The sequence below is a fragment of the Thunnus maccoyii genome, chromosome 13 (genome assembly GCF_910596095.1).
Source record: "Thunnus maccoyii chromosome 13, fThuMac1.1, whole genome shotgun sequence".
Lineage (NCBI taxonomy): Eukaryota > Metazoa > Chordata > Actinopteri > Scombriformes > Scombridae > Thunnus > Thunnus maccoyii.
The window spans coordinates 12,841,308-12,869,009 of NC_056545.1; the positions used below are offsets into that span (position 1 = coordinate 12,841,308).

The 27,702-nt window shown below is 39.0% G+C and overlaps 1 protein-coding gene across 1 annotated transcript in view; it reads right to left on the reverse strand.

Annotated features, from left to right (window-relative positions):
• Positions 1-27,702, reverse strand: part of LOC121910887 (gamma-aminobutyric acid receptor subunit beta-2) — a 70,826-nt gene that overhangs the window by 30,627 nt on the left and 12,497 nt on the right. Inside the window, exon 4 of the mRNA XM_042432273.1 lies at positions 8,514-8,734. Within this exon, the coding sequence (XP_042288207.1) occupies positions 8,514-8,734 (221 nt within the window). The remainder of the gene's footprint in view (positions 1-8,513; positions 8,735-27,702) is intronic.

Below are 27,702 nucleotides of genomic sequence, written 5' to 3' on the forward strand. Positions count from 1 at the left end.
AGTGGTAATGCCACTATACGATAAATGATCTGAATTACATCAATTCGGCTGCCTGCAGAGTTCTATCATTTTCATCTAGAGACACAAAATGGGCTGTGTGCTAGAGCCACATTACTTGATATTTAAGATAATGACAGCATTCATAGAGCACTCAACCCCCATAGCAAGCTGCTTCCCACCTACACCCTACCAAGAAAACATAGGGAGTTGGATGCCCATACCACCGAATCACTTGGATGCTGTAACAATAAATTCATATATAACAAAAAAATCGATGCTATTTAAAATCTGAAGGCAAAACGTTTGTCATTTACTGTAAATGTTTACTCGACTGGATATTGATTATTATTCACCACGGCAACCAAAAGTTCAAGACTTGTTTTTCTCCGGAGGACAGCAGCTGTGTCTTCCTGCCGCCTGGCAGCTCGGGTGTGCCACAAAATCCTGTCTTGCTCCTGTGCACTCTCTATCAGCACTATCAATGACAGACTCTAGTGACTGGGGTTTTTCTTCAACTGGAATTCCCCTCATGTTTGCTGTAATGATCTCCACTGTGTGACGGTGACTGTGGCTGTTACCAACGCTGCAATTCTGCCCAAATGACGCAACTGCTTTAATTATGATGTCCTACACCGCCACACAGCTATGGAATTTAAGCAGCTTCCTAATTACACCCAACAAGGAGTTTTTACCCCGATGCCAAGAGTTTGGGATTTTAAGAAACATAACTTGTTACATCCATAAAGGCTCGCACTGTGGTTTCAGTGGGGAATATGGAAGCAAAAAACTTAAAGGTCATTGTTGGAAACATCACAACACTACCCCACACCAGGCAAAATGCAAAATATAGTCACCCCCTACTAAACCTAAGCGTCAAATGCTTTTTCAGAACTGGAAAAGCATTGACCCAGCCATCATGACTATGGACCTCCAGCACATCACCTGCCCAGCTTCTGCATCAGTGGATGAACTAATGGCACTGCTCTCTGAGCAGTGTCTTTGATCCTCATGCCCCTGTCAAGACGCCTGAGGTCATTTTTTCATGCTCTGTTCTCTGGTTCACTCATGACCTGAAAATAAAAACAGCTGGATGTGTCCTGGAATGACATTTTCATACTCTCTGGACTCGCTGTCCATAAACTGACCTTCCATCAACATCAAAGGACTTATTCAAAGTCCCTTAAAGACGCTTGGTCACAGTTCCACTCCAACCTAATTGATAACAATCTTGGCAACCCTAAGCATCTTTTTGCCACCATAAATCATCTCCTGAAGCCACAATCATCTTCCCCAGTTGAGGCTACAGAGGAGTGATGTACCAGCTTCATTGACTTTTTTAGAGCCAAGGTCAAGAACATCCGCTATCTGATGTCCTGTTCTTCCTCTCTGCCTCCTCCTGTCATTGACTCTCTGACTTGGAGCTTGCCATCTCTACTCCATTTTACTTGTGTCAGACAGAGCCACACTGAGGAAATCCTCAGGAAGATGAAACCCTGCACCTGTGCCCTGATCCCATTCCCACAGCTCTGCTCAAATCATACATCCCCATTCTCAGCCCCCTGATCACCCAAAGTGTCAACCTCTCCCTTTAAACTGGTAGTGTCAAATCTGGTCTGAAGGTCACAGTCTCCCGCCTCCTCCTCAAGGAGCCCACAATGGACCCAGAAGTTCTTTCCAACTACAGATCTATCTCCAAGCTCCTTTTCCTGTCCAAGTTGTTGGAGAAGGTGGTTGCTTCTGAGCTTCAGGACCACCTTAAACACAACAATCTATTTGAAAAATTTCAGTCAGGTTTTCATTCAGCAGACAACACTGAAACATCTCTGCTGAGGGTTGTGAATGACCTGCTGATGGCAACTGGTGCAGGGTCCTGATTCTCCTTGACCTGAGCACTGTATTTGACACTGCAGATCACACCATCTTCTTAGAGGACCTCCTCACCATCATTGGACTGCCAGACTCTGCACTTAAGTGGCTTCAGTCCTATTTTTCCGGTAGGATTGAGTATGTCTGTATAGAATTCTAGATTACTATGAAAACCAAGAATGCATTAAGAACAGTATATAATTGGGAATCGCAAGAAAATTTCAGAGAAATAGAGACACAGAGTGTGAGAGGAGAGGGAGAGACACTATGCTGTGTATATTTCTCACTTTCCCCCTGATCAGTGTCCTCTAGGTATGCTGCATTATCAGTTATGAATTTATTTTTCACTGCATGAGGAAATGCACATGTGGTGTGAGAGCGTGAAAAGTGTGAATTGCATGAGTCTCACGGTCAATGTGTGAGAGTTGGCAGCCCCACCTGTGGTGTTCCGCAAGGATTGGTTCTCGGCCCCATCCTGTTTACCCTCTCCATGCTCCCCCTTGTACATGTCATCAGCAGACATGGGATGTCTTTTCATTGCTATGCTGATGATACCCAGCTGTACATTGAAACTGCCCCAAGCCCTTCTGCAGCCATGTCATACATCAACACCTGTCTTTAGGAGATAAAAGCCTGGATAAACACATATTTCCTCCAGTTAAACTCCTAATTGGCACTCCACACCAGATTCAGTCATCCCCCATACCTCATCTTACGTTTGACGGCCAGGAAATCCCTCTTTCATCCTCAGTCACTAATCGAGGTGTTAGGTTTGACCCTCCGCTGACTTTTGATGACCGTATAAGACATCGTTGCAAAACCTCTTTCTACCATCACCTCAAGACTGGACTACTGCAATGCGCTCCTCACAGGGATTCCTGGCTTGAGCATCCAGAAGCTCCAGTATATTGAGAACAATGCTGCCAGGATCCTGATGAGAGTACAAAAACACAAACATATAACAACAATTCTGTTTTCATTGCACTGGCTCCCTGCCTCCTTCAGGATTGACTACAAAGTCTTGCTACTCACATACATATCCATCAATGGAAATGCACCTTCCTATCTGCAGGATCTAATCATACCACAAACCATCACCCGCACACTCAGATCTACCAGATCTACCGGCAGCAGTTAGGGATCCAGCCTTCTGCTCTGCTCCACCATGCTTGTTGAATAGTCTTAATAATAATCAAACCATCGGAGGGTAGCACAGACCCTAGTCTCTTTTTAAAAAGCCTAAAAGGCCTAAAAACCTTTATTTTCAGGAAGGCTTCCTTTTTTTAAGTCTTATTACTATTGTCTTTATGTTTTGTGTTCTATGTTATTAATACTGTAGCACTCTAAGTTTCACTATGAATAAAAAGTATGGTTCAAATTATTATTATTTTATCATTATTTAACTCAAATCTTACTTGTGTATGCTAATTCTTCTACTCTATTTGACAGAAAAGCTCTTTGTTTCTGCAGTCTCGTTGTGCTCAGTAATCCTCAATGAACACACTAGTCAGTTGAACAAAGAATATTCAGGCCTATCTAGCAGCGAATAATCCTAATGAAGAACAAAGGCAAGACCCTCCTTTATATGTGCCTTATCAGACCTAACCTGCCTGAGAAATACAGACAGGCATTTTTGTTGTTTGTTATCATTTGCTTTTGCATTATTATTATACTTCCTGAAGTCAATTTCTGCTGTTTGTTGTTGTTTCCCCACAGGTGAAAGTCTGCCTTTGAAATTATGGATTTAGTTTTAAAGATCAATGTGGGGTTGGTACAATTTATGCCAAAAAAATAACACCAGTTTGTGTGTCAAAAGATGTGTGCACATGAATGCGTATCAGCCTATAGAAAGGGTTGGTGCTGTTTGCCTTTTAGCCACCATAATGAATCCCTGGGATGAATTTATAGTCCAATGGCAAATACAGTAAGTGCATGTCTGAATATTCATCAGCTGTTTGTACATTCTCTGTGTCTGGCTTCCTCTATTATCAGCATCTATGGATTCGCTGCATCCAATTTCATTTCCAATAAACAGCCTGAATGAGAAGAATCTCCTTTCCACAGACTGTTTGTGTATACAGATAATGTGGCCACTATTTCCTCATTAATGTATCCATATTGTATTTCTGTGACAAATGAACTATTAACTTTGATGCACAGATTACTATTAGCATCAGTATAGACCACAGGTCAGAAGAAGTGATTCTAGGGGCAAACCTTTGTTTTCTTATTATACTCACCTAGTAACTTCAGAATTTTGTCATGATAGACAAAAGATAATTACATACTTAGTTTCTGATCTGATGCCACTATTGCCAGGATGATATTGTTTGTCAGTATTTTCCGAAACATTACAAATCACAGTTTCAAAAACAAAACCATGCTCTGATCTTTCACCACTATGGTTAAGGTTTGATTAGTCTTAGGTACAAAAACCACTTGGTCAGGATCATAGTTTGGGTTAACATTGCTACTTTTTTGAGGTAAAGGGAGCTATGTTGCCATGGTTACAATAATAACAATTTAGTTAAGATTAGGGAACAAGCCTGGTCATGGTTGAAAGAAAACTAACATTGACTATTGGTAGGAAATAGGAAACAAACAGCCCCCCATGTTAAAGAAGTTTTGTTGACCCATCCAATTTCCCCCAACCTCCTTCCTGCAGACTTTGTGGCTCTACTGTATAAAGTCATAATTCCAACAGCCACTAGATGGCTTTGTCACAAATGTTTTTTTGTTTTTTTTTTGTCATCGACACTAATGCAGAAGAATGGTATCACTTGATGCAAAAATGGCAAAAAAAGAAAGCCTAGTGAAGCATATTACAGCATTTGTGATTCATTTCTGACATACTGTATACTGTAACGTAGCATAACCCATGCAATAAAGAAGTGCCATGCTTCTTGTTGTGATGGAATCTTGGTTTATGCAAAATAAATGAATAAATACTTCAAAGATATTGTAATGCTAACTGCTGTTAGTGTTTTTTAGGTCATTGTGTAATGAGTGACAAAGTATTACTGTTGGGACACTAATGTGTGTTCTGCTACAAGAGTTGATCCTTATATGGAAATGTCAGTTGCATTAGTGCATTTTGGATGTGAGGTTAGCTGTTGTGCTGAGCTGCATGTCAGTAAAGAGAACTGTCACAACTGAACACCAACTTTGGCTCTGACTTAGGATACTGAAATATGTATTCATGATTTCAAATATTTTATTCATATATGTATCCTTCCCATATCAGAGTATAGGAATTATCATTTGCATAACCCCTATTATTGATCATACTTCATTTTCTTTGGTTTTACTACTGGCTTCTGAATTGGCTCAATTTCAGTCACAGGGACCATTAAACTTTCATGTAGTCTACTCTAATTAATTGGCATAATAAATTAAATAACTGCATAATTTGCATTAGGCTTTCAGGGAACAGTAATATGCTGTATCTGCATGTGCTGCCTGGATATGAGTGCACTCACTGACATGTGCAAGATCCCATGACCCAATTTAGGATTTGTAAAAATCTGGTCATCCTACTTACATGATATTGAGTGTCAAGGGTGATGGATTTCTTCTCCCAGTTTCAATCTAATCCTACTACATCCAAAGTAATATTTGCACTGACTTTGTGTCACAACGTCTGCTGTGCTTGGGAAATGTTCAAAACCCTATTCCAAGTGATTATGGATTTTTCATTTGCATATTGAATTCAGTGGTGGGGTTGATACTGTAGATTATCATTTTTAACTCAAACGACCTGACGCAGGGATGAGTCGTACTATTTGAGTTCTATTTCAGTATGATCTGACCATCACAATCTATTGGTGCCTCTCTAGCTTTCTTCTATGTGTTTTTGTCCAGCCAATGAGCAAATTCACTCTGAAGCATGGAGAAGCACTTCAACACAATGGGTTGCAGTGATACTAGATGTCACGTTGATGTCACATTGGGACATTGATAGGAGTATGTTTAGAATTGTTACAGATTTTGGTTTGAATATAGTGGAATATATAAAATCTGATATGTAATATTTAGCTTCCTCATTCAATGAAGTGTCTGCCAATGACTTTAAATTAATAAGAATACAAAAAATTGCAATAATACAGTAAGGATCCAATTACTGTGTCTTTGTTTGACAGAAAAGTCCCCTAGTGGTTATGATTTTTTTTTTGAGAGAGAAATTCTGGAATATAAAACAGTATCATTCTGAAAGCTTTCTTTTTAAAAAAAACAATCTCAAGGTCTCAGCACTTGTTCCATGAAAAGTAAATTGTGACTGAGAAAGAGATTAGGATTTTAGTAATGTTTAGAGGGCAAGTAGCTGCCCACTGGATTTTCCGCTGCACTTATTTTCCCTCCTTAATACTTGTCGCTTTCTTTATATACGGCTTTTCTCCATCTCTACAGAATTTGATTGCTCTTCTCTCTCCTCCCCCTCTCATCCTGCTGCATTCATCAGGCAGCTGTGGCTCAGGAGGTAGAACAGGTTGTCCACCATTCAGAAGGTCGGTTGTTCAATCCCTGACCCTTCCTGTCTGCATGTCGAAATATCCTTGGGCAAGATACTGACCCCAAATTGCTCCTGATGATTGTGCCAGCACCCTGTATGGTAGCTTACCGCCATCAGTGTGTGAGTGTGTGCGTGAATGTGAGTGTGAATGGGTGAATGACCAGCAGAAACATTGTAAAGTGCATTGGATAAAAGCACTATATAAATGCAGCCATTTAACATTTTTTATTCATCACATCCACCAACAATCAGAACTACCTCAACACATACAGTTACTTCCAACATGTTTGTTTGGTGGAGATGACAGCAGCAAAAGAAACATAATGAAACCTTTTGTAGAACATGCTGAATACTGTAATAGGGCAGTGAGTGAGTACGGAAGACAGACAACATTGATGGAGAAAACCAACGAGAGCAATATCGGCAAGACACGCCTCTCCCTCCTTCTTTGTCTCATTGTCTATCTCCCTCTCTATTTAATTTCACTCTCCCACATCAGTGCCTATGTGCTGCCATGATGGCCATTAAGATGTTATGGTTTTCAATAACTTTTTATGGAGTTTGGGCATCAGAGGCCTACTTGCAAAATGAACTGATGAGACATCAGTGAGGTGTGAGAAATGCACTGTCATCATGTTAACTTTGAGAGGTTGAAACTCAGTGGAATGGTCAATCAATTTATATGGTACAATGAGGGGTTTGTTTTTGGCGATTGGAAAACAGGTGGGACATGTCATATTAACATATCAAATATGCAAAAGTCTCAGCATGGGGAAATGTTCAGAATATCAAGTGAAGTGTTGTCCCCGAAAAATGTTTACAAAAAAAAAAAAGATCAAACCTGATGTAAAAGTAGCTGTGAAGATGTCAACAAACTCACTAAATGCTGAAAGCTGAGAAACTCATTTACATTATCACAAAATTGCAACCATATGCTCTTTTATTGTTCTTTGGATAGGAAGCAATGACTAAGATGAATGGTTGTCTCAGTCATCTGACAAGATTACATTCAAAGTCCAATTGAAATCTAAATTGTGATCCCATTTTGCTGTCTTAAAATGTCAGTGTTTATAATTAGTTTTTTTGTTTTTTTTGTTTTTTGTTTTGAAAGGAAGAAAAAGGTTCTTTGGTAAAATGTCAGCTATGTTTTTTAAGCTCTTTAAAGTGCTCCAGCTGACAAGCTAATTAGTTATCTAGCTACCTATTTTCCTTGGTGGATATTTATATGTTCGCTCATTCAGCAAACCAAGATGCAACACAAATGTGTCCATGTCTGTAAGTTAGATAAGGAGGACGGGTTGTGGTTCAAAGTCTATGGCTCTTGTGTTGGGTTGTGCAGCAGACTGCTTTCTGGCTGTCAGTCAGTGAGACTGTCTGCCACTGATAGAAGGATGATGTTTCTTCTTTATGCAAATACGGTTTACAATGAAACAATTTGATTGAATGTATGAAAAGAAAAGCTCTCAAAGGAGAAAATGTGATTGACAGAGAAGATATATGGATATGAAGTAGTAAAACACAAAACAAACAAAAAAACAAACTCGCAATTTAATTTCAGTTGGACTCTAAGGTTTTTGCTACATATGCTATATTATATATTGTATATACTATATTTAACACTCTTGGTCATGTAAATTATGCAAAGACTTTAAAAAATAGTTTAATTCAGTGCTACAGAAGCTTTTACTTGGTGATGTGCACATATCCTGTAAATGAGGACACAAGTAGGTCATTTCATCAACATTATAATTTTCACTTAGGGGCAATATTGCACCTTACATCAATAATTTTCTTCATCTAGCTCTAATGAAGTAATTACTGACTGAGTCCAATGCGGCAATCATTGTTATAAGTTGAGAGAAGTTTGATTTTTTTTTCCCTCCCAGGTTGTTTGATTTTTGGAAAGAAAGTATACTGACAAAAGATTAAGTGTGAAGTGTTTGACAACATGAAGTGGAAATTACTACAATTTTGGAAGCACACTCTATCATTATCTGTTGCTGTACTCCCTGTTGCTGTACTCCCTGTTGCCGTACTACCCCAGCATGTTTTTCTTTTGGTTATTTACAAATGTAAATATCAAACCCTGCAGTCTTGTTGTGTAGTGAAGAGTTATTTTAAGAGGTTGAAATCTCACCTTAGACCGTACAGTACTGTACCGTCCGGGTGCAGTCGGATCATTCTATTTTTCACTGTGACACCATGGACAAACGATTTCTTGTCATTGAGGAAGTAGGTGTCAGGTACCCAGAGCTGGTCAGCCACCCGGTTATCTAAGGTCAGGTTGAGGGGAATCTCAGAGTAGGACAGCCGCTTGTCTCGCCAGGCCTGCTGGAAGTACATTGTCAATGTATAGTCCTGTAAGTGCACAGAGGGAGCAAAGGAGGACAGAGAGGGGAAGAGCCAGAAAAACAGAAGGGAAGGAGATGGGTGAAGTGGAAAGAAAGCATCCAGGAGACAGAGGAAGAGAGATGGATATGGAGAGAAAAGAGGGAGAAGAGACAGTTACTTCAAAAAGCAACCATTTTACACAGCTACTCTAATACTTTTCCACAACAAGCTCTCAGATTAGACCAGACTGGGCTTCAATATTGGATGAAGTTCGCTTAAAAGCAGTAGAAGTACAGGCCAAAAAACTCTCAGTACAAAGCAATGGGGAATTCCTTCTGTTCATAGAAACATGAGGTTAAGACAGACAGTGTGAAAGAGTGTGTATGTGTCAGAAAGGGGAACGGAGACAGTGAGACAGATGGTAAGGGTTTGGTGAGTGTGTTTGACAGTTTGGGTCTGTTAATATATGATAAAAGGGTATAGCATATGTGCATGGCTTGCTCAATTGGTGTATTGTGTGTGCTTGTAAGTTTGTGCATGCATACATGTGTGAGAAGAGAAAGACAGTAAGAGAGACCACATGTTCCAGACAAATGAAAATGATCTCTGAGCAACTTCAAAAATCTTTTACAAAATATGTCCTATGTGCTTTATTTGCTTTGTAAGAAGTTGTCGTTCTGGGATTAAGTAATGTTTGCGAAATGGGCTCACTATGTTGTACTTGCATATTCACCCATTTTCTTCTGTGTGTTCCTACAAGACTAGCATGGTTTATCCCCTCACATCACATCAAGTCCAGCACAGACAGCAAATAGCCTTTGAGGGACTGTATATGTGTAAATCAGACATTAAAGTGTGTTGTATATAATATGTACATTTCTTAAAAAGGAGAAATGTATTTATATGAACAACATGAGCAATATTCTTTATTTATTTCTTGTTAGCCATGGGAAAGATATAAAAGAAGCTTGTCCTTGCAACAGTGTACTGAGCTAAGCCTGTACATATTTTATTTGGACACTTAAAAGTACCCTGTAGAGTGTTTACCGCTAGTTATTCTATAAAGCAATGTTTTTATAAGCAGATTCAAATTTTATTTGTATCTCTTGCATGCGAGGTTGCACATCTATGCACATATAAATGTGGGTGATGCAATGCACATTCCTTCTTATATTTTCATGCTATTTTGCTGATCCATTGTTGGTAGCACCTTGCACTAGAAAAAAAAAAGTGGAAAAAGAAAACTAGCTACAAAATATGGATGTAAACAATGCAGGTTTTAAAAATATTTAAAAAAAAGCAGCTCTGCAAAGGTTTTATGAGGGAGAAAATGCATTTAACAAATTTGTTAGGCATCTAGAATACACATAATGTTCTTTTGGTGAGAAATACACAATTTGAACATAACTTTGTGCAAAAGAAAACTCAAATTAAAATTTAGAGCATCGATTGCAATTAAATTCCGGATTACACCAGACAACGAGAGATTCTACTGTTATGATATCAGACACATGCATACACTCAAAAGCTGAAACACATACAGTAGGTTAATAATTTATAAACAAACAGAGGAAGTTTTATCAGTTGCAGTAAAAATCCCAGATGGTAAATCTAGGACACAATAAAACAGTCAAGCCAGCAGTCAGATGCTCATGTATAGCTCACTGAAGTAGGGAGTCTACCAATCATCCATGAAAAACTAAGTTAAATAAACTTGCTGTCTCAGGCATCTTTTTGTCATGACTGGCACATCCACTTCCTGGCAAAGAGGCTAAACATGCATTTTTGAATATGTCCGTCGGCTAGAGATCTGACATCCCACAGCACCTTGGGGACAGGGGGCTTGGATATTGACTGGATGGAGTCAGGGAAACGGGAGCAGCTTTCCTCAGTGACGTACTTGTTTGACTCAAATGGGTTTTGTCATGTTGTTTTTGTTTGTACCTTATTCGGCTTGGGGTGCTGACAACCGCGAGTTTGAGAACTTAGTTTTTCAAAGACATAGTGGCAATCCCAGCGTTCAGCACAATAATTTGACTTGGAATTGGAATAGAAAGATCTGAGTCAATCCAGGGTCAAAAACTGTATGGGATTGCTTTTTCTCAAATCAGGAAGCAACACTAGAATGCCTTATTTAGGATAGTTTTGGTTTGCAGAGACTTGAAACTGACAAAAAAATGAGGCATCCACCATAAAAACATGTGAATAGTAGAATCCGTGATGACTTCAAGGCAGTAAGAAAAACAACAATAAAATAACTGTAGAGGTCTAATATTTGAGGGGCTTTTCACTTGCACCAATCCCTGGCTGCACGTGCTGCTTTCCCAACACTTCCATCCCTGGTTGGCGGTTATGTAACAGCTCACACTCTGCTCTCTCTGGCACGCTTTGCACCACAGCACGTGTGGCTGAAGAGATGCTTTTTGCCATGTCTTCCTCCTAGACTATCTCATCAATAAAGACCATCAAGCGGAAGGGTTTACTGTGATGTGTTAAACATTAGGGAGGTTTCTCTAATTTGCTTTCTTGTGCACACACACACACACACACACACACACACACACACACACACACACACACACACACACACACACACACACACACAATATCTCTTCTTATCTTGTTAGTAATCTGGACACTGAAATTGACATCTGCAGTCTGTTTCATCCCCCATAGATACTACATTAAGAAATTATACATGCACAACATATTTAAACAGTATGACTGTTTCCTGTAAGTGTACATGTATGTAACCATACATCTTATGTATGTGGGTTGACACAGCTGCTTTACTATACTGTATAAATATGTGTGTGTGTGTGTGTGTGTGTGTTTTCTCTGGCTGAAGAGAGGCAGACAAAACAATGTGATTTTCACCTTGCACTTTGGATTGTACAGGCTTTCTCGTCATTATATAGTAGAACCCTTTGCAATATGTAACAGCAGGGATTAGATAACAAGAGTCATGATCTTGTGTATTACATCATGAGTGGCGCTAGCACTCATTATAAGCTTCATTTGTAGAGGCCCTCAGCCATTCTGGCATATGCACAAGTCCCCCAACTACAGAGTTCACTTTTTGAATCTGAATTACCCTTAAATTGACATGAAAAACTGACAGTCACAAAGGAGTAAGGAGGATGTTATGTGGCGTGGGGTGTAGTTATTAAACTGAGTGAATGTTTCCATTGCCATCCCTGAGAGCCAATTATTGTAGGCCTATCTACTTGAGGAAGTTGTGGTTTGCTTTGTGGGACGGGCCCTGTGGAGGTGCCACTGTGGCAAGTTTACTGTGAACATAAAGCTCTCCTCAAAGACAGCTATAGTGTGCCTCTTTTTTCTATCTCTGTGGGAGGAGGAGGTTGTAAATCACCGGAATAACTGCAGTGGCTGCACGCATGTAGGTGCAAGGGAGGCTGTCATAACAACAGTCATAATGAGCATCACTACATAAACTACGTTGGAGAGAGAAAAAGAGTGGGAGAGAGATGGAAAGAGAAAGGAAAGGCGACAGAGAGTGATACAGGAAGAATTATGTTGAATTTATGAGTGCAGAATATGCTGTGCTGCCAAGCTGCCAAGGAGAGGACAATACAAAGTGATCATTATACCCTCACACTCGAAGCTACTACAGAATGTGAGAATCCATTATAACTAATTTCCAGTTCCACAGCATGCTTCCTACTGTGTTAATGTTTCCTCATTTTGATGATTTCTTATTGTTAAATACATTTCTTACTGATCTTCTCAAACACAAAGAATATTCAATTTATTTATTGGTCAGTCAGTCAATTCATCAAATAATCAAACTCTATGATCAGCATTGTGCATATCTGCAACTATTACTCTCTGTTCTCAAATCATTTAATCCAAAAGTATAATTTATATAACTGAAAGTTACACTCCCTGACAAGAAACAAAACAAACAAAAAAAAAAAAAAGTTGAATACATAGGTTCTGTAGGTTTAGGTTTTTCTTCTTTTACCCATTTGTTTTTATTGTATCATACATTATTTGCCTTTATCTGCATATGCATTGGATTTTAATAAAGGCAACAAAACAAAACATTTACAAAGCACAGTCGATACTGCTGCTCAACACATTGACACATGCACCATATACGACAACACCATCAAAAGCCTGAATGAGTGTGCTCACCTGCTAGGGGAGAATCTGATAATGTAAGGTCTTTTCTACAGTGTGCTGACTGCTCACCTGGCCTGCCGCCGGCATATACTGCCGTACTGAGAGAGGTACTCTCATCACCACTCTACAATAGCTTGTACCTATCTGAGCAAGTGATAGGCAAATTGAACAGGCTACAATTATTTGCCACTCCACTTTGACTTGCTCGTCATATTAAGTCATCATACCCCAAGCCACAAGCCTCAAGTAGTCACAAGGACCAGATTCAAGTCTAATATAATAGCATACTGTTCTCAATATGAGCCTGCAATTGATATTTAAACTAATTGTTTAAATGTGGAAAGTGAAACATGAATTAACAACTTTAGCCGTCCTTAGTGAAAGCCTTTTTGGGCAGTCTAGCACTGTTATGGAAAATGAGACATTATTGTTGTGCCAGATGTAAACTTTTTGACTGCAGCTATAGCCGAGTTGTTTTTTCAACACAACAACACAATGTTGCAAAGCAGAAATAGAGTTTACACACTGCAATATTGAGTTGTACTGGCAAATGTAATATTTAGACCAAACTGTCCTCTAAAGTTGTTTGAGTTCAGCTCAGGTCGCCTCGGCTGCTGAGTTATTCTGGCCCCTTTTATTGAGGACTAAATCACATAGCTTGATGAAGGCTGATAAAACTTTCTCCCATCTAACACTCAATTTCAGTCAGAAAACTAAACTCAGAAATCAGAGTCTAAGGTATAGCCTTTTTACTGAAAAGAACACATTGAATGAGGAAAATTGATTGCTGTAAGAGTCACCTTTTTTCAAGTGAGGTAGAGTTTTACTGAAAGTTTCTCTGTGGAGTTTTGCTGTAAAGTTTCTGTTTACATTGAGTGTTATTCACCAACATTAAGTGTGTGTGTCCTTGATGTCTAACAAATGTGTTGAATGCATTTACTTCGTAAAATATTTGTAATACAGAACAGTTAAATGTATTAAGTTTAAAGTGACTACTTCATGTGCATGTGCCACATCACTGCTTGTCGTTCCCCATTTCTCTCCCCTAGTTTCCTGTCTACACTGTCACTATGTAAGAAAAATGCACCACTCTATCATGTGAGTGGGTGGGCACTGGCACTCAGGGAGTCAACTGATGATCACCTGATCACCTGTGTGGCACGATTGAATTAACGCTCTGGCTTATGTAACTCTATTTTTCTCCATCAAACAAACAATCTGTGACAAAGCCCAGCCCACCCTTTATAGCCCCATGCAGATGATGTGTTCCCAAAAGTACTCTTGCAAACTTCAAGTTTGTGTTTCATCACTGAAAGGGCACGTGTTACAGCCAGAGTGTGGGCAGATTTCTCAGACAGAGGTAAAGATTTCAGACAATGCTGCAGTATATGCTTGGTCAGTCAGCCCTTCAGGCAGCCAAATTGTGCAAAATCTCATATTGGCATTTCATGCCATGGATATTACAGTTCGAGTTGATTTGACTGCCAGGGAGACTCATGAATGCCAAAAGTGTTAGTAAGTAAGCATCTCACATTTCTCAAATGAATAACAAATCACATGCTTTCCGCTGCTGGGAATTAAAACATTTGTCAGGCCTTGGCTGTGCTACACATTGACCTTGAATACAATCTCAGCGTCTATGTGTAGAATCACTTTCCAAGAATTATAGAAAAACAAAAAAATCCAACTTCCTTATGTTGAGTGTTTTTCAGAAGCAAAGATCAGTATGAACTTGTGGAGAACAAAAAACTATTGGAAATCAAAACAAAATAAGATGTTCCAGCTGCCCACTCTGACCTCATCAACCCCACTCATCCTGCGAGCTGCCCTGTCCACTAACCCTTCACATCCCTTCCCTGCCCCTGCACCACACGGCTTCTCTTCGTGTGCTCTTCTCTTCTCAACAGCTTGAAGAACTAATATTAGAGTTATATTGCTGGACATGTGTTACTAGCCCTACTTGTATATCTATTAAGTCATTAACTTCCAAAAAAGCTTTTTCTGACCTGCCACTATGTTTAATTTTTGCTGGGTTTAGGCACAAAAACGACTTAGTTAAAGCAACTATAAACAATATTCTCATAATAACAATGAATCAAATCACTCTGCGTACTGTGAAAAGGGATGCTTGTTGTGATGGAAACAAATAAAATTGTCCCCCATATCTACAGCTCCACATCTGGTTTTACTGTTTTGGTTCACTTTTAATGCTCTCATATCGCTGTTTTCAGCAGCAGGAAGCTGATTTCAGTGAACAAACCTCTGATAAACCCACTAACACCAGACGGCAGTCAATCAATGTTTCAAGAATTGGCGGAGAGCAAAACAGAGCTAAGGAGAATGAATATTAGATGTACATTCACTCCTGACAGGCAGGAGTCATAATATACACAGCAGCAAGAGGTCCTGCAGATAAACATGAACAAGGGTCATGTTAAGCATTTGAACAAATGACTGATGCTCCCTTTTTCCTGAGAGGACAGTTTCTTGAAATGGGAACAGACAAAAAGGAAGAGGATGAAGAGAAAGATGAGACGGAGGAGAGGAGGAAAAGACAGTGAGGAAAAGACTGAGAAAATCAAGAGAAAGGTTATGAAAAATGTGGGCAGTAATGAGGTGTGATGGGAGAAGTACGAGGATAGAGGAGGGAAAATGGAGGCACAGGTCTACTGGGAGAGAGAAAAGAGAGAGGGATCAGAAAGTGGATGACTAAACTGGTTATATGTACTGGTTATATATCTCTTTCTTCCCACTACCCTTGAAGCCAGTTTTCCATTGGAGAGCTGTGGAATGGTGTGGGGAGTTTGCTGGAAGGGATGGGGGTGTGGGAGGGTTTTTCGAGGGGGTAAATGAAAGGCGTTGGAAAACTCAGTGGAGCAGTGATGCAAATTGCTTTTATTCTCACAGCTCTTCACTTCCAGTCTCTGATTTCAGCACCGGCAATGACCTCCCTCTGCTACTTTCTCTCCCCCCTCTTTTTATCCCTCTCCTCATCTGCCCCATCTCTTCCTTTTTTCCATCTCTTTCTTTTCTATCCCATTTTCTCTCATTTCTTTACATGAATCTACTCCCATCTACCTTTCCTTATAGCTTCCCCCCTCGCCTATATTCCCTCTCCACCCGTCCATCCATCCATCTCAATCTCAGAGGAGCTCCTGTTGCATCTATTTGCATGTGGTAGGAAAAAAAAAAAAGGGAAACGGGAACACATTTGAGGCGAGTGTGAATGGCTTAGATCATTACCACTAAACAGAGACAGCCTAGGGAGCCGTCTAGAGAACATGACAGGTGTTGGATCAGCCTCTGAGGTGCTAGATGGGTTCTGAAGGGCCCTGTAAAGGATTCAGATTTGAATATCTCTTGAAACTTCGCCAACATGAAGATGGGGAGTATTTCATTTCCAAAACTGACATATTTTTAATTTTTGTAAAAGAGCACCTAATCAATCATATGTCTGACTGTCAAAAATGGATTCCACAAATATTATTTTTTTGAAGGATGATAAACCTGAAACAGTTATATGTTGCTTTAAATTATTCCTATAGTGCACTGACCTTGAGGAGTGGGACTGCATCCTAAAGTAGCCTGACTACAAAGCCTCCTGTGCCTCTTCCCTCTTTGTGTCTGTCTCGTTTTCTCCTCTCCTACTCTCTCTGAAATACCTCTAGCGGGGAGGAAATGTGATTCCACCACCACTCAGCCATATGTCCATACAGCATTCTATCATCCAGCTACTTTAGTTTCTCCAAAAAGCCCTCCAACAACAAGTGGCTTTCATTTTCCTGTCTCACACTGTCCTCATGCCATCAGCGACGGGTTTATGGTATGAGGAACCTGGCATAGGGCACAGCATTTCCAAAGAGGCCTAATAATAAACATGCTGATCCCCACAGAGCTGAGTGACATATATTCCCCAGTCTCAAGAGATCTGTGTATGGAGTCCTTGGGTTTCAGCTCTGTAGCTGGAACAGCTTGTGCACTGCATGTAATAAATCTGCAACAGGAAAGCATACTGCTGCAGGGCTTTCATTTGGCCCATTTGCTCCAGAATGAATAATGTTGATATTTTTAAACCACTTTATTGACAGAACCGATGTATGACAGTCAGACTGACAGCTAAACAAAAAAAAACAAGAAAATATCTATAACCAAAGTACTGTGATAGATACAATATGTTTGGGGTAATTTAGAAACAGTGTCTCCATTATGAAGTTTGTCCACCAGATAGCGCTTACTAGTTTATTTTTCTACTGTAAAATGTCCTACTCAATACATAGTGCGGTCTCAGTCCTTAATAACTAAATATAAAGGGGACATATTATGCACATTTATAGGTCTATGTTCTAGGGCTCTACTAACTCATGCTGACCCTCAGTTCAGCCTCTGTCTGAAACAGGCCGTTTCAGCTCCTGTCTCTTTAAGGGCCCCCTCCCAAGGAGCCCACTCTCTTCTGATGGACCAGCTCTCGGAAGCTGCCCCTTAGGAGACTTCCACCAGCTCTGGAGGCTATGTAAACAAATCATGCAACAAACTAGGATTTCACGACTTTTTCTCGTTCTTTACTCAAAATGTCAACTTCTCAAATAAATCCATATATGTATGAGCCAGAATCCGATCTGAAATATGAGAGTGGACAATGCAAACGACACACAGAAAAACTTCAGCAATAAATGCTACAGAACAGATGGCTGTTAATGGGCAGGTGGCAAGGTATAAAAAAACAAATGAAGCATTCAGAGCAGGTACATACTGTATGTTAACCTCAAGTTTTGTAACTTTGACCATGTTTAGCATAAATATCAGACATTGTTACAGTATATAAATAACAGAAAATCACAAAAGCATAATATGTCCTTTATCTTTGCCAAAAATGATTATGCTAAAAAACAAATATTGATTGTTACTGTATTTTTTAAACCAAAATTTAATAGGCTTCAAAATTTTAGCATCAGTTGAACTCTAATTTCAAAATTAATAGATTATCCATTGGGTATATGAAAAGAATTAAGAAATACTTGTACATGTGTGTATGTGTATGCATGCGTGTGTTTTTGGAATGATAACAAAAAATACCGGTCAACTAGTAGAGTGAGTGCACACATTTTTGTGTGTTGTTAAGGTCTCTAGATTGAATTCCCATAAGGACATTACATTGATCTAAAGCTCTTAGACTAGGTACACTTTTTGTGTTTTTCTTCCCCTTCAGACCATTTCCTTAGTTTATGGCATGTCGGAAACTAGGAAACGGATTTCAATAAAGTCCAGCCTCTTGTTTGTTTACTTGTACTTTGTCTAGAGAAGGGTAATAGAAAGGGTTCCATCACCTCTCTCTCTCTCCCTCTCTCAGTGTCACGTACACTCTCTGTATATATCCCCGTTTTCCCTCCATACTCTGCTCTTTTATCATTTACTTTGGCCTGGACATAGCTTTCAAGAGAGCTTGCTGCTGTAGGTGAATCATATTTAGAGGAACCCTTTTTTTTCAAGTTCTCCCAAAGCAGAGGTTCACAGCTTTGCCAGTTGGCAGCCGTGCAGCTTAACTGACGACATACAATTTATTAGAGTCGATTGGAGCATCTGCAGGCCCTTTTGTATCCCTGGAGAGGAGTGGAGTGGAGTGGAGTGGCAATTCGGAAAGGGGAATGGTGGGGATAGGTGGGGAAGGGTCCGGGAGGAGAGGGCAGAGCAGGACGCAGATTATTAGGGTGCTTTTGAATCCCTCTGGAGGGCATGGGGAAACTTGATGGAGGTTTCAATCTCAGCTGTCACACTAGACGGAAGGTTAGCTGGCCAAAGATATGAGGGAAAAAATTAGTCTGTCTCAGTCCACGTCATTTGTCCCACTTACTGCTTCTCTTGCTTGAAGAGATTGTGTGTGTATGTGTGTGTGTGTGTGTGTGTGTGTGTGTGCATAAAATGAAGGTTGAATGAATTTGAAATGACACCCAATTCGTTCTAATGAATTGCGTGTCTCCCCCCTGCCCCCATTCATAATACATGCATTATTTCTGTTTTTTTTTTTTTTTACTTTACATTACACCAGTCTAACATCACATTCCTCCAGCAACTGAATAATATTATATAAAATTTAATTTGTACCACACTGTTCATTCACAGTGAAACTCAAAGTGCTACAGTATTAATAACATATAACACACAACATAAAGAAAATAGTAATAAGAGTTAATATGAAAAAGCCTTCCTGAATAGAAAATGTCAAATCACAGACAACAAGAGAAAATTCCGATAGATTTGAACTAAAAATTGACCTTGTTGTTTACCAAACAAGGTAAACACAGAACTGATAGGCAAGCTGAACGGCCCCACTTAATTGCTATTGCATACTATATTCATAACAATGAACGACAACAACTATATTTTCAATATTTTTTTTTAACTTTACATTACACCAGTATAACATCACATTCTTCCAGCAATTGAATGTTAACTTTTTTTTTAACAGCTGTATCAACACATCATGTCAAATCACAGACAACAAGAGAGAATGCCGATAGCTTTGAACTTAAGATGTAGCAACAAGGTAAAATATAGAACTGATAGGCAAGCTGAACAGCTCTTTTTTTTATTTACAATATTACCTGATGATTAGAACACCTGTTCAGAGCATACAGAGGTTCCTGGTACACACAGGTATTTATGAGCCAGCTTCTAGAGTTGCAGGTATATATTGCACCCTGTATCTCACCACCAAAGCAGTGGGTTAATGTCTGCAGAGAGAGGAGTCTCCTTCATGTAAGCTTGCATCTCCTGAATGGTGTCCCCGTTGCATTTGCATGTGACGTTGCTCTGCTCGTCTGTGGTGCCTCCACTGCCCTACTTGGGTGGCAAGCAGCAGGTGAGTCTGCAGATTTGTTTTCATTGTAGAGTAAGACAGCTGCTTTTTACAAAGCCTTATCTTTGTTAGTTACTTTGCCTTCTACAGTGTAGAACCCAAAATACTTCCACACACTGCTTTTCAGATGCTTTGAAGTCATTGGTTAGCTAGATGTACAGTTGTACTTATGTTTCACTAAACATGCCAAATGTCTGCCTTTCCATTGCTGCTAAAGCTTTAGACAACTGTCCTTTGACTACCCTGCATACACAACACACAAACAAATTCACTTATCCACTTGAGGAGTCCCACACCTCATGCATTATGGAAGTCCGGGGAACTGTAGAAGAGGCTGATTGCTATTCAAACAGAGTACCAAGAAGCACACACCACATCTACACATTGTCAACAATAAGATAATGCAATACAGACTGATCTGTGGATCGATGGCACGTATAGAGCCTGAGTGAGTACAGTAAACTGGTTATCAACATGTATCTGAACCACAAATCCACTTTAGGCACGTATGTCTGTGTGTATGTCTTATTCTTTGTCCATGGACAGAGCTGTGTGAGTCCAGATTTGATGGCCTGCATACAGTATCTCCTTGAGCAAGGTTACCCTCGAAGAAGCAATATCTCCTCACAGTTGGACTGACCTACAAGAGACACAGGGGTGCTTTAGGAGGGTGTCAGCTCCAGAATGTGTGTGTGTGTGTGTGCGCATTTGTGCGGCAATGGCATACAAGGATAGGGATAGATCCATGTTATAGTTTAAAAAAAATCAATCCATCTTCACAGTATTACACCAATAACACACACACACAAAAAAAATAATATTTATGTGACGGACATAAAATAGTTGCTAGCTGGTTGCAGAGCCATTCTTGCTTTTGAGAAATAACAATTTTTTTCTTCTCATTTTTAACTGTAGGAAACAGATTGCTTTGTATTTTTGTTCAGTGTGGTCATTATTTACCAGGGGAACCCAATTCCAAAAGTCTGACTTTTAGAATTGGGTTTCAAAAGCCAAAATGCATCAAATCCAAAATTTTTACAGACGAAATTGTTGACATGGTGGTGGAATGTCCATAATGGGAACATTTGACATTTACTGAAGTTTTCAAATGTCACTCCTGAGCTTTGTAAACACCAAAAATGAAACTGCATTGACCTCCATTCTATTGAGCTGTGTCTCATTGGTAAATTGCACTGTGACCTGATGAAAGTGTACATGTTTAAAACATGTTTATTTAAGTTCAATCAACACTTTTATTTGCATGATGAAAATAATATTTTCATATTTTTGTTCAATTCAAAAGACCCTCTGTTTGTATTTTATGTTAAACCTTTACATGTAGATAAAGTATTTGAGAGAGAGACACACAAAAATGTGGTTTCATACATGCAACAATCAGTAATAATAACTTGATGTGAGTATCAAGAAGCCTTAATACCCATAGTACTTCAGAATGAAAGTGCATCTCACACAAACCCCCACATACATCATGCTCAACACTAATCCTTGCAATGTTATTTGTTTTTCCAGGGAGTTGTTCCTCTCTCTATCTGACCTCTTTAACTGGTGAGAGAGATCAAGATTATAGACTTGTTTTTCAATTCATTGCCACTGGCATCGAATAAAAGACAAAAAAAAGTATTTTTGTAATCCTTGTTTAAAGTTTGGTATTAATCAAATAGAGGGCAGAATGGCTGGATATTGTGCAGAAATATAACTTACACTACTATCTACTCCTCAGCAGAAGGAGAGTGATAAAACATAGGAGTTGAATACTTCCCCCTGCCTGTTCCTGGAGAGCACTCACAGTACTTAGCAGACAATAAAACACTTAGAAAAACAATACCATCGACATGTAGAACACACTTAGGAAAAGCTCTTGGAACACAGTGCATCAGTGTACAGAATACGACCACATACATAAGTACAGAAAGATGGGCACATATTTTTTGCATCAAGTCTCTCTCAGTGGGAAATGCACAAGTAGGAGAAATTCCAATAACCGGAGGGAAACCATTTCAAAACACTTAGTTACATAGTATACTGTATATGGCTGGCTAACCTCTCATCCAGGTTTTCTCTTCTCTTTATCTTTTCCCTGGATACTCTCTCACAGCTGACAATATAAGGCTGAATAATTAAAAAAAACTGGAAGCTGTTTCAGGCTTCATCTTATGAGTGCTGATCTAAAACTCCCTTTATTATTATTGGCTTCATTTTATCAACTGTAGAGAAGTACAAAGGAAGCTCTTACCTAAGACCCTTCGCAACAAGGCTGTGAAGACAAATAATTGTTCTTTTCTGTTTTCTGACTTTGCACTGTAAAAAATAAACATTTCAATTAAAAGCTCAAACTGTAACTTGCAAAATGAACACTGTTAAAACACTGTTATATATGTATAAAATAGAAGTAATATGCAGACAACCAAAGAAAGTGAAGTGATGGGAAAAGTATCATTCAAAACAATAGCAATTGCTGCATTATCCCTCTCGGTGCTATCCCATTATCAGCTCTCAGTGTCATGTTCAGCTACTGTGAAAACCAATCCGCACCTGCCGTCTCTCCTGTATAGCCATTATCAACTTTATGTATTTTGACAAGCTTTGATAAAGCAGAATCTAGTTCTGTGCTCCATTGACAGCTGGCAGTATGAGTTTCCACCCATTGTGAAATCTATGTGTTAGTGTCAGATATGAGCCAAACCACAGTGATCCATAAGACCAATTATAATGATGACAAGACAGAAAATCTGAACCATGTGAGTAAATTCTTCTTGCCAATGTCATTGTAAATGAGGGCTTTGCCCTCAATGATTTTCAAGTTTAAATAAAGACAAATACAATCTATCTATTCTAAAAAACAACATATTCATCTTAATAAATCATAGACCTTTCAAAAAACATCTTTTTCTTTTTGTTTAGGGTTTTTATCCATACTTTGCTGGCACTATCCAACATCCCAAAACTGAGCTTTTTCAAATGCTCTCCAATGTCGATGCCTTTCAAATTGCTGGTCTCGTGTCAATGGGGAAACTGGGTTATACAAAATTACTTTATATGATTTTCAGTCCTCATACACATGGAAAAGTACTTCTGCACAGTTGCAGTGTTAAGGAGCCTCCACATTTTTTCTCTGAATGCTTATTTGTTCAGTCAGTATAGCATTGCAAATGATACAGGTGTTGTCACTGAAAAATGTTTATGCTGCTGGTGACTGCATGCATATTATTAATGTGTGTGAACAGATGCCATTGATCAAATCATTATCAAATCACTGTTTCATACATGTATCGTGTAATAACCTTTATTACACATAAGTCACTAGGGTGAGAGTTGAAGTCAACCAAAGGGTTCTCCTAGCTGAGACCAAGTGAAGCATCCAGCCATGTTTTTCAAAACTGGCAATAATTTACCAGTGATGGAACCAAATATTATTCAAATATGAACAGATAATACACTGTGAACAGAGGTGAATGGAATCTGAATTTGTGCATTAATAGTTATGCAATGTTTTTTTTTCCCCCTTGTCACCTGACAGACCCGCTTTGCTTCAAACTAACACCCCTTTCTCTCTCAGTCAGATCAGCAAACCCAGAAACATATCATATACGCACTTTTGGAATAAGCATGGGTCACTTTTTGCTTCCAGTAAGAATAAATTCCATAAATCCTCACTGAAAACATGTAAAACATTTGTATGTTTTATTGTGCAGTGCAGGATAAAGCTTAACAGATGTTGCACAGGTGTTATTTTTGCCTCATGACCCAACATTGCAGCCTGTCACCCTGGGCGACAGCAGAAGGGAAGATGATAAATTTAAGTTAGATGCCATTTTAAAGCTGCATGCAAAATGGCCAAAAGAGCTTTTCCGATTTTTCTCATAGACACTTTAAACCAACATCACTTGAGCCTCCTCCTATTGCATGCACATCTTTGTGCCATGTTAGCTAAGTGGCTAATTTATACTTATTTTTTTCTATTTTTTATACTAAACGCTTCAGAAAAACATTATTTTTACCAGTTACTTTTATTTACTCTCAGTTTAGTTCTCTTTTTGAAATAAATCCCAAGACAGAATTGAAATACACATATTTTTGTGAAATAAATGTAATAAACTGATACACAAACAGATGCAGATTGTAGCACTTCATTACATTACATTAGACCCTATTTTGGTGTTTGACAACAAACACTAAACCAAATACACACACCTGCATGCACACTCACACAGTTAATGCACACACATCATTTTGACCTCTGTTAGGTCATTGCGGGTGGATGAGCCGAAATGAAGCAATCTCACTCTACTCACACTTTATAGGATATCATACTGAGTGTGTCAGTCTGAACATGTTACCTTGATTAACAATCTAAAAATAGGTCCCACACAGTGATGAGTGTTATCCCCCCTACACCACACTGAGTAGATGCTTACACACTCAAGGCAGGAGTAGCAGAATGTTTAAAGTCCCCTTCCTCTCAAAAATGTGTTTTTCTACTTGTTCTTACTCTTGAATGTTTGAGCTTCACAGTGCAGAATGATGTACAGTACGTGCAGAGTTTGACACTAGAAGGCTGTTTACACATTCATTTGCTGAAGGGGGAAAGTTTCTCTGTGCTCATTGAAAATCTGAATTTAAGGCATGTGCCTACAAGCATGATTTGTGACATCACAACTAGTTTGGAGCCAAACAAGGGCCAGTATGCAACTTACACAAGTGTGATGTGGAAACATGACGTCTCCAGTACACATACTCTAGCAATAGACTATATAGTGAAGTAAGACACATCTTGCAACGAGCTGTTAAACTTCTGAAATTAACAATATTTGCATATATATAATATATGATATTTAATGTTAAGCACTTTAATGATGCAATTGGACTTTTCTGGTGGAAAAACCATATTAGACACAAATTATTATTCCAAGCAGAGAATTTTTATATATCTTACAACATGTCTAGAGGGGATCTTTAAATGTTATGGAAACAATATGTTTTGGAGTTTCTGATAAAACAAACAAACGAAACGAAACGAAACGAAACGAAACGAAACGAAACGAAATGAAACGAAACGAAACGAAACAATATGCTTATAGACTTTTGTAGTTCATTAAACTGATCCATTGTATATAATATCTCAATAAATGCTAAGATTGAAAACAAATAAAGTCAGCCCCTGATTCACCTCATCCTCATGACTCTTTCATGATTCCTCTGTCCCCAATCCTCACATAATCCCTCCATACAATATGTAATTTACATTAAACGAATACATATATTCATAAGTGGCATTACATCTGCAAACTGTAGAGTTACAGTAAATCCCTTTAGATATACACATCTAAATAATGATACACACCTGTGAAGACACAAAGACTTATTGCAGTTTCCAGTTCCCATCCTTGGAGATACATGTGCACAGTAAAGTCTAAGTGTCAGAGAAAATGTATTGCTTTTAATACATAAACACCTGGCCTGGAGCCATGTCAACTCCATGATTGACAAAAATAATCCAGTCAACATGTGCCAGTGCTAAATAGTTGTCAGTGAACATTTAACACTGATTAAACGTTGTCAAGCCTTTGGTTTGAGGCATGTAGCAATTTTGGGTACTCAAGAAACCTGTTACCTCTTTGTCCTCTCTAATCAATTATCTAGCCAGACTGCCGTCTTACCTCAAAACACAAAAGAGTGCTTTTGTGTATAGTACTCACTTCTGGTCACTCTACATGAGTCTGTCTGTATCGTAATGAAGGAAAATGAGGGCTCACCATGATCCAAACTCTATCTCCTCTGCTGGAAACAAATAATCAGGGTGCAATCACAAAGAGTCATTATCACTGACTATGTTGTTTGTTAATTTTTTTTTCTACCCTCAGCAATTGCCTTTCACGTACAATTCATTACATACATCAGTAAGCAATGGCATGGCTGTTCATAAAGCTGTGATGTTTAGTGCTGCTTGTGACTGTCCATAGTTCAGTAGTAAGTTCTGTCTGCTTGTGATCCAAACTGTCAGTTCAGTACAGTACAGTAGTATGCCTATAAAAACAATGTTTGTAAGGTTACTGGTTCAACTACTACCTATGTGCAACAGAGTTATCAAATCATAATTGTCTCTGTGACTTACATGGTGACACATGGAGCTGATATGGTGTTTGGAGCTCCACTACTAAAAGCTACTGGTTTGGTCAGTGATTATAGTATAGTCAGTTCAGCTTGAGGATTTGATATTAAATATTAATTCGCACATGTACTGAGCATTGCTACTTCCAATCAAACGGGGCTCAAAGAAATGGCACAAACAGTTACAAGAAGTTTGGATATGGAACACAGATAACCTGTCATCCTGCCAGGTCAGAGATTTAGCAGCAAGGTGGAAGTGAAAATAAATCTGACTGCAATTTTGCTGTAACACCACAAAACACCACAAAATGTCTTTTTCTTTTTCTTTTTTTTGACTATTATGAAAACCCTGAGGAATAGCTGTGTAGGACAATGATTATATGAGGGCTATTAATTTGTCCTCATTTCATTTTTTAATGCGATGCATGAGTAACTACTGGCTATCAGATTTGAACATTTATCGCTTTATAAGCCACAGGTGACATTTTGGAACTGTTTCTTGAAGGTAACTTAGATTGCGTTATCACTCCCAATATGTCTACGAAGATGGTAGATCTATTACATTTCTTTGACGATATATCAGCTTATAATGAGCTTATAAGTTGACTTGTATTGTTTTCATCTTAACAACAGGTGAGTGTCACTGGTAACACACAAACAAACATAGCAGTGGGGCCAGTGAACTGAGAAATGCCTCCCGAAATGGTAGGCCGGCCGATTAACCCACTTCGATTTGTAACTCTGTCTAATCCCCCCTGCAGCAGGGCCCCAGCCTTGTGTCATTATCAAACAGGCAGAGAGAACGCAAAAGTGAGAGAGAGAAATAAGAGGATGAGCAAACATCAGAGGAGAGTAACATCATTTTGACACAGGACAGGTGTGGAAATTATTGACCTGCAATGAGCTACTGGAACAACGGCAACATGCTGTCAATTCCACACACTCTGCCCACCGACAAGAAAACAAGATGTTGCTGTTTAACAGCTAGACCTACAGCTGCAGGGAATGGGCTGTTGTCTGATGGCTAAACATCCACCCCATCATTCACTGTCACAGGCAACAGTGAATCAGATGCCTAACTAGTGAGCTTGTTTAACCTGGGGGAATTGATTACACGCCTTCCTTCCCCTGACATTTAGAGCTGTGTTACTAATTGTACAATAAGCAGTGTCTGCAACATTAATAACAATCTAAGCAGTATCTGACTGCATGTGTATGTAGTGTGTGTGTGTGTGTGTGTGTGTGTGCAGGTATGACTTCAGTCACTTTTAGGGACACAAACCAGATTTAAGACAAGTTGATTGGGGACGACTTGTGCAATTGGGGACAATTGGGTAAGTGGTTAAGGTGAGGGTTAGGTTATATTATGGTTAGGGTAAGGGTAAGTCTCCAGGAAATTAATGTAAGTCTATGTAAATACCCCAAAAGTGATTTAAGAATGTGTGTGCACAGTACGTCAATCCATTTATCAGTGTTAGATATTGCAGATTATGCTCAAAGGATATACCAATTTGATTAATAAACCAAGACATGAAAAAACACTAATAAGGTGCTCAGATGACCATGATCAAACACATGAAGAATTACTTCACACACAAAAAAGCGTTACTGCAGGGTATACTATAGCTTAATGGAGTCAGCTATAAATGTTTTAGAGAGCATGTTTTGGAAAAGAGAACTGAGAAAAGGCTTTTTCTACGGAGCCAGGGGGTGAGCATACACCCACGTCATAGCTGAATTTTCAGTTTTAATACAATTGTTTTTCCCCACATTGTCTGTATACATTGTATCTATACGGTTACAGGAAAAAACCCACATGGGTACTAAATTAAGCAATGCTAGAGGCTCTGTGAGGCTGTACTTGATG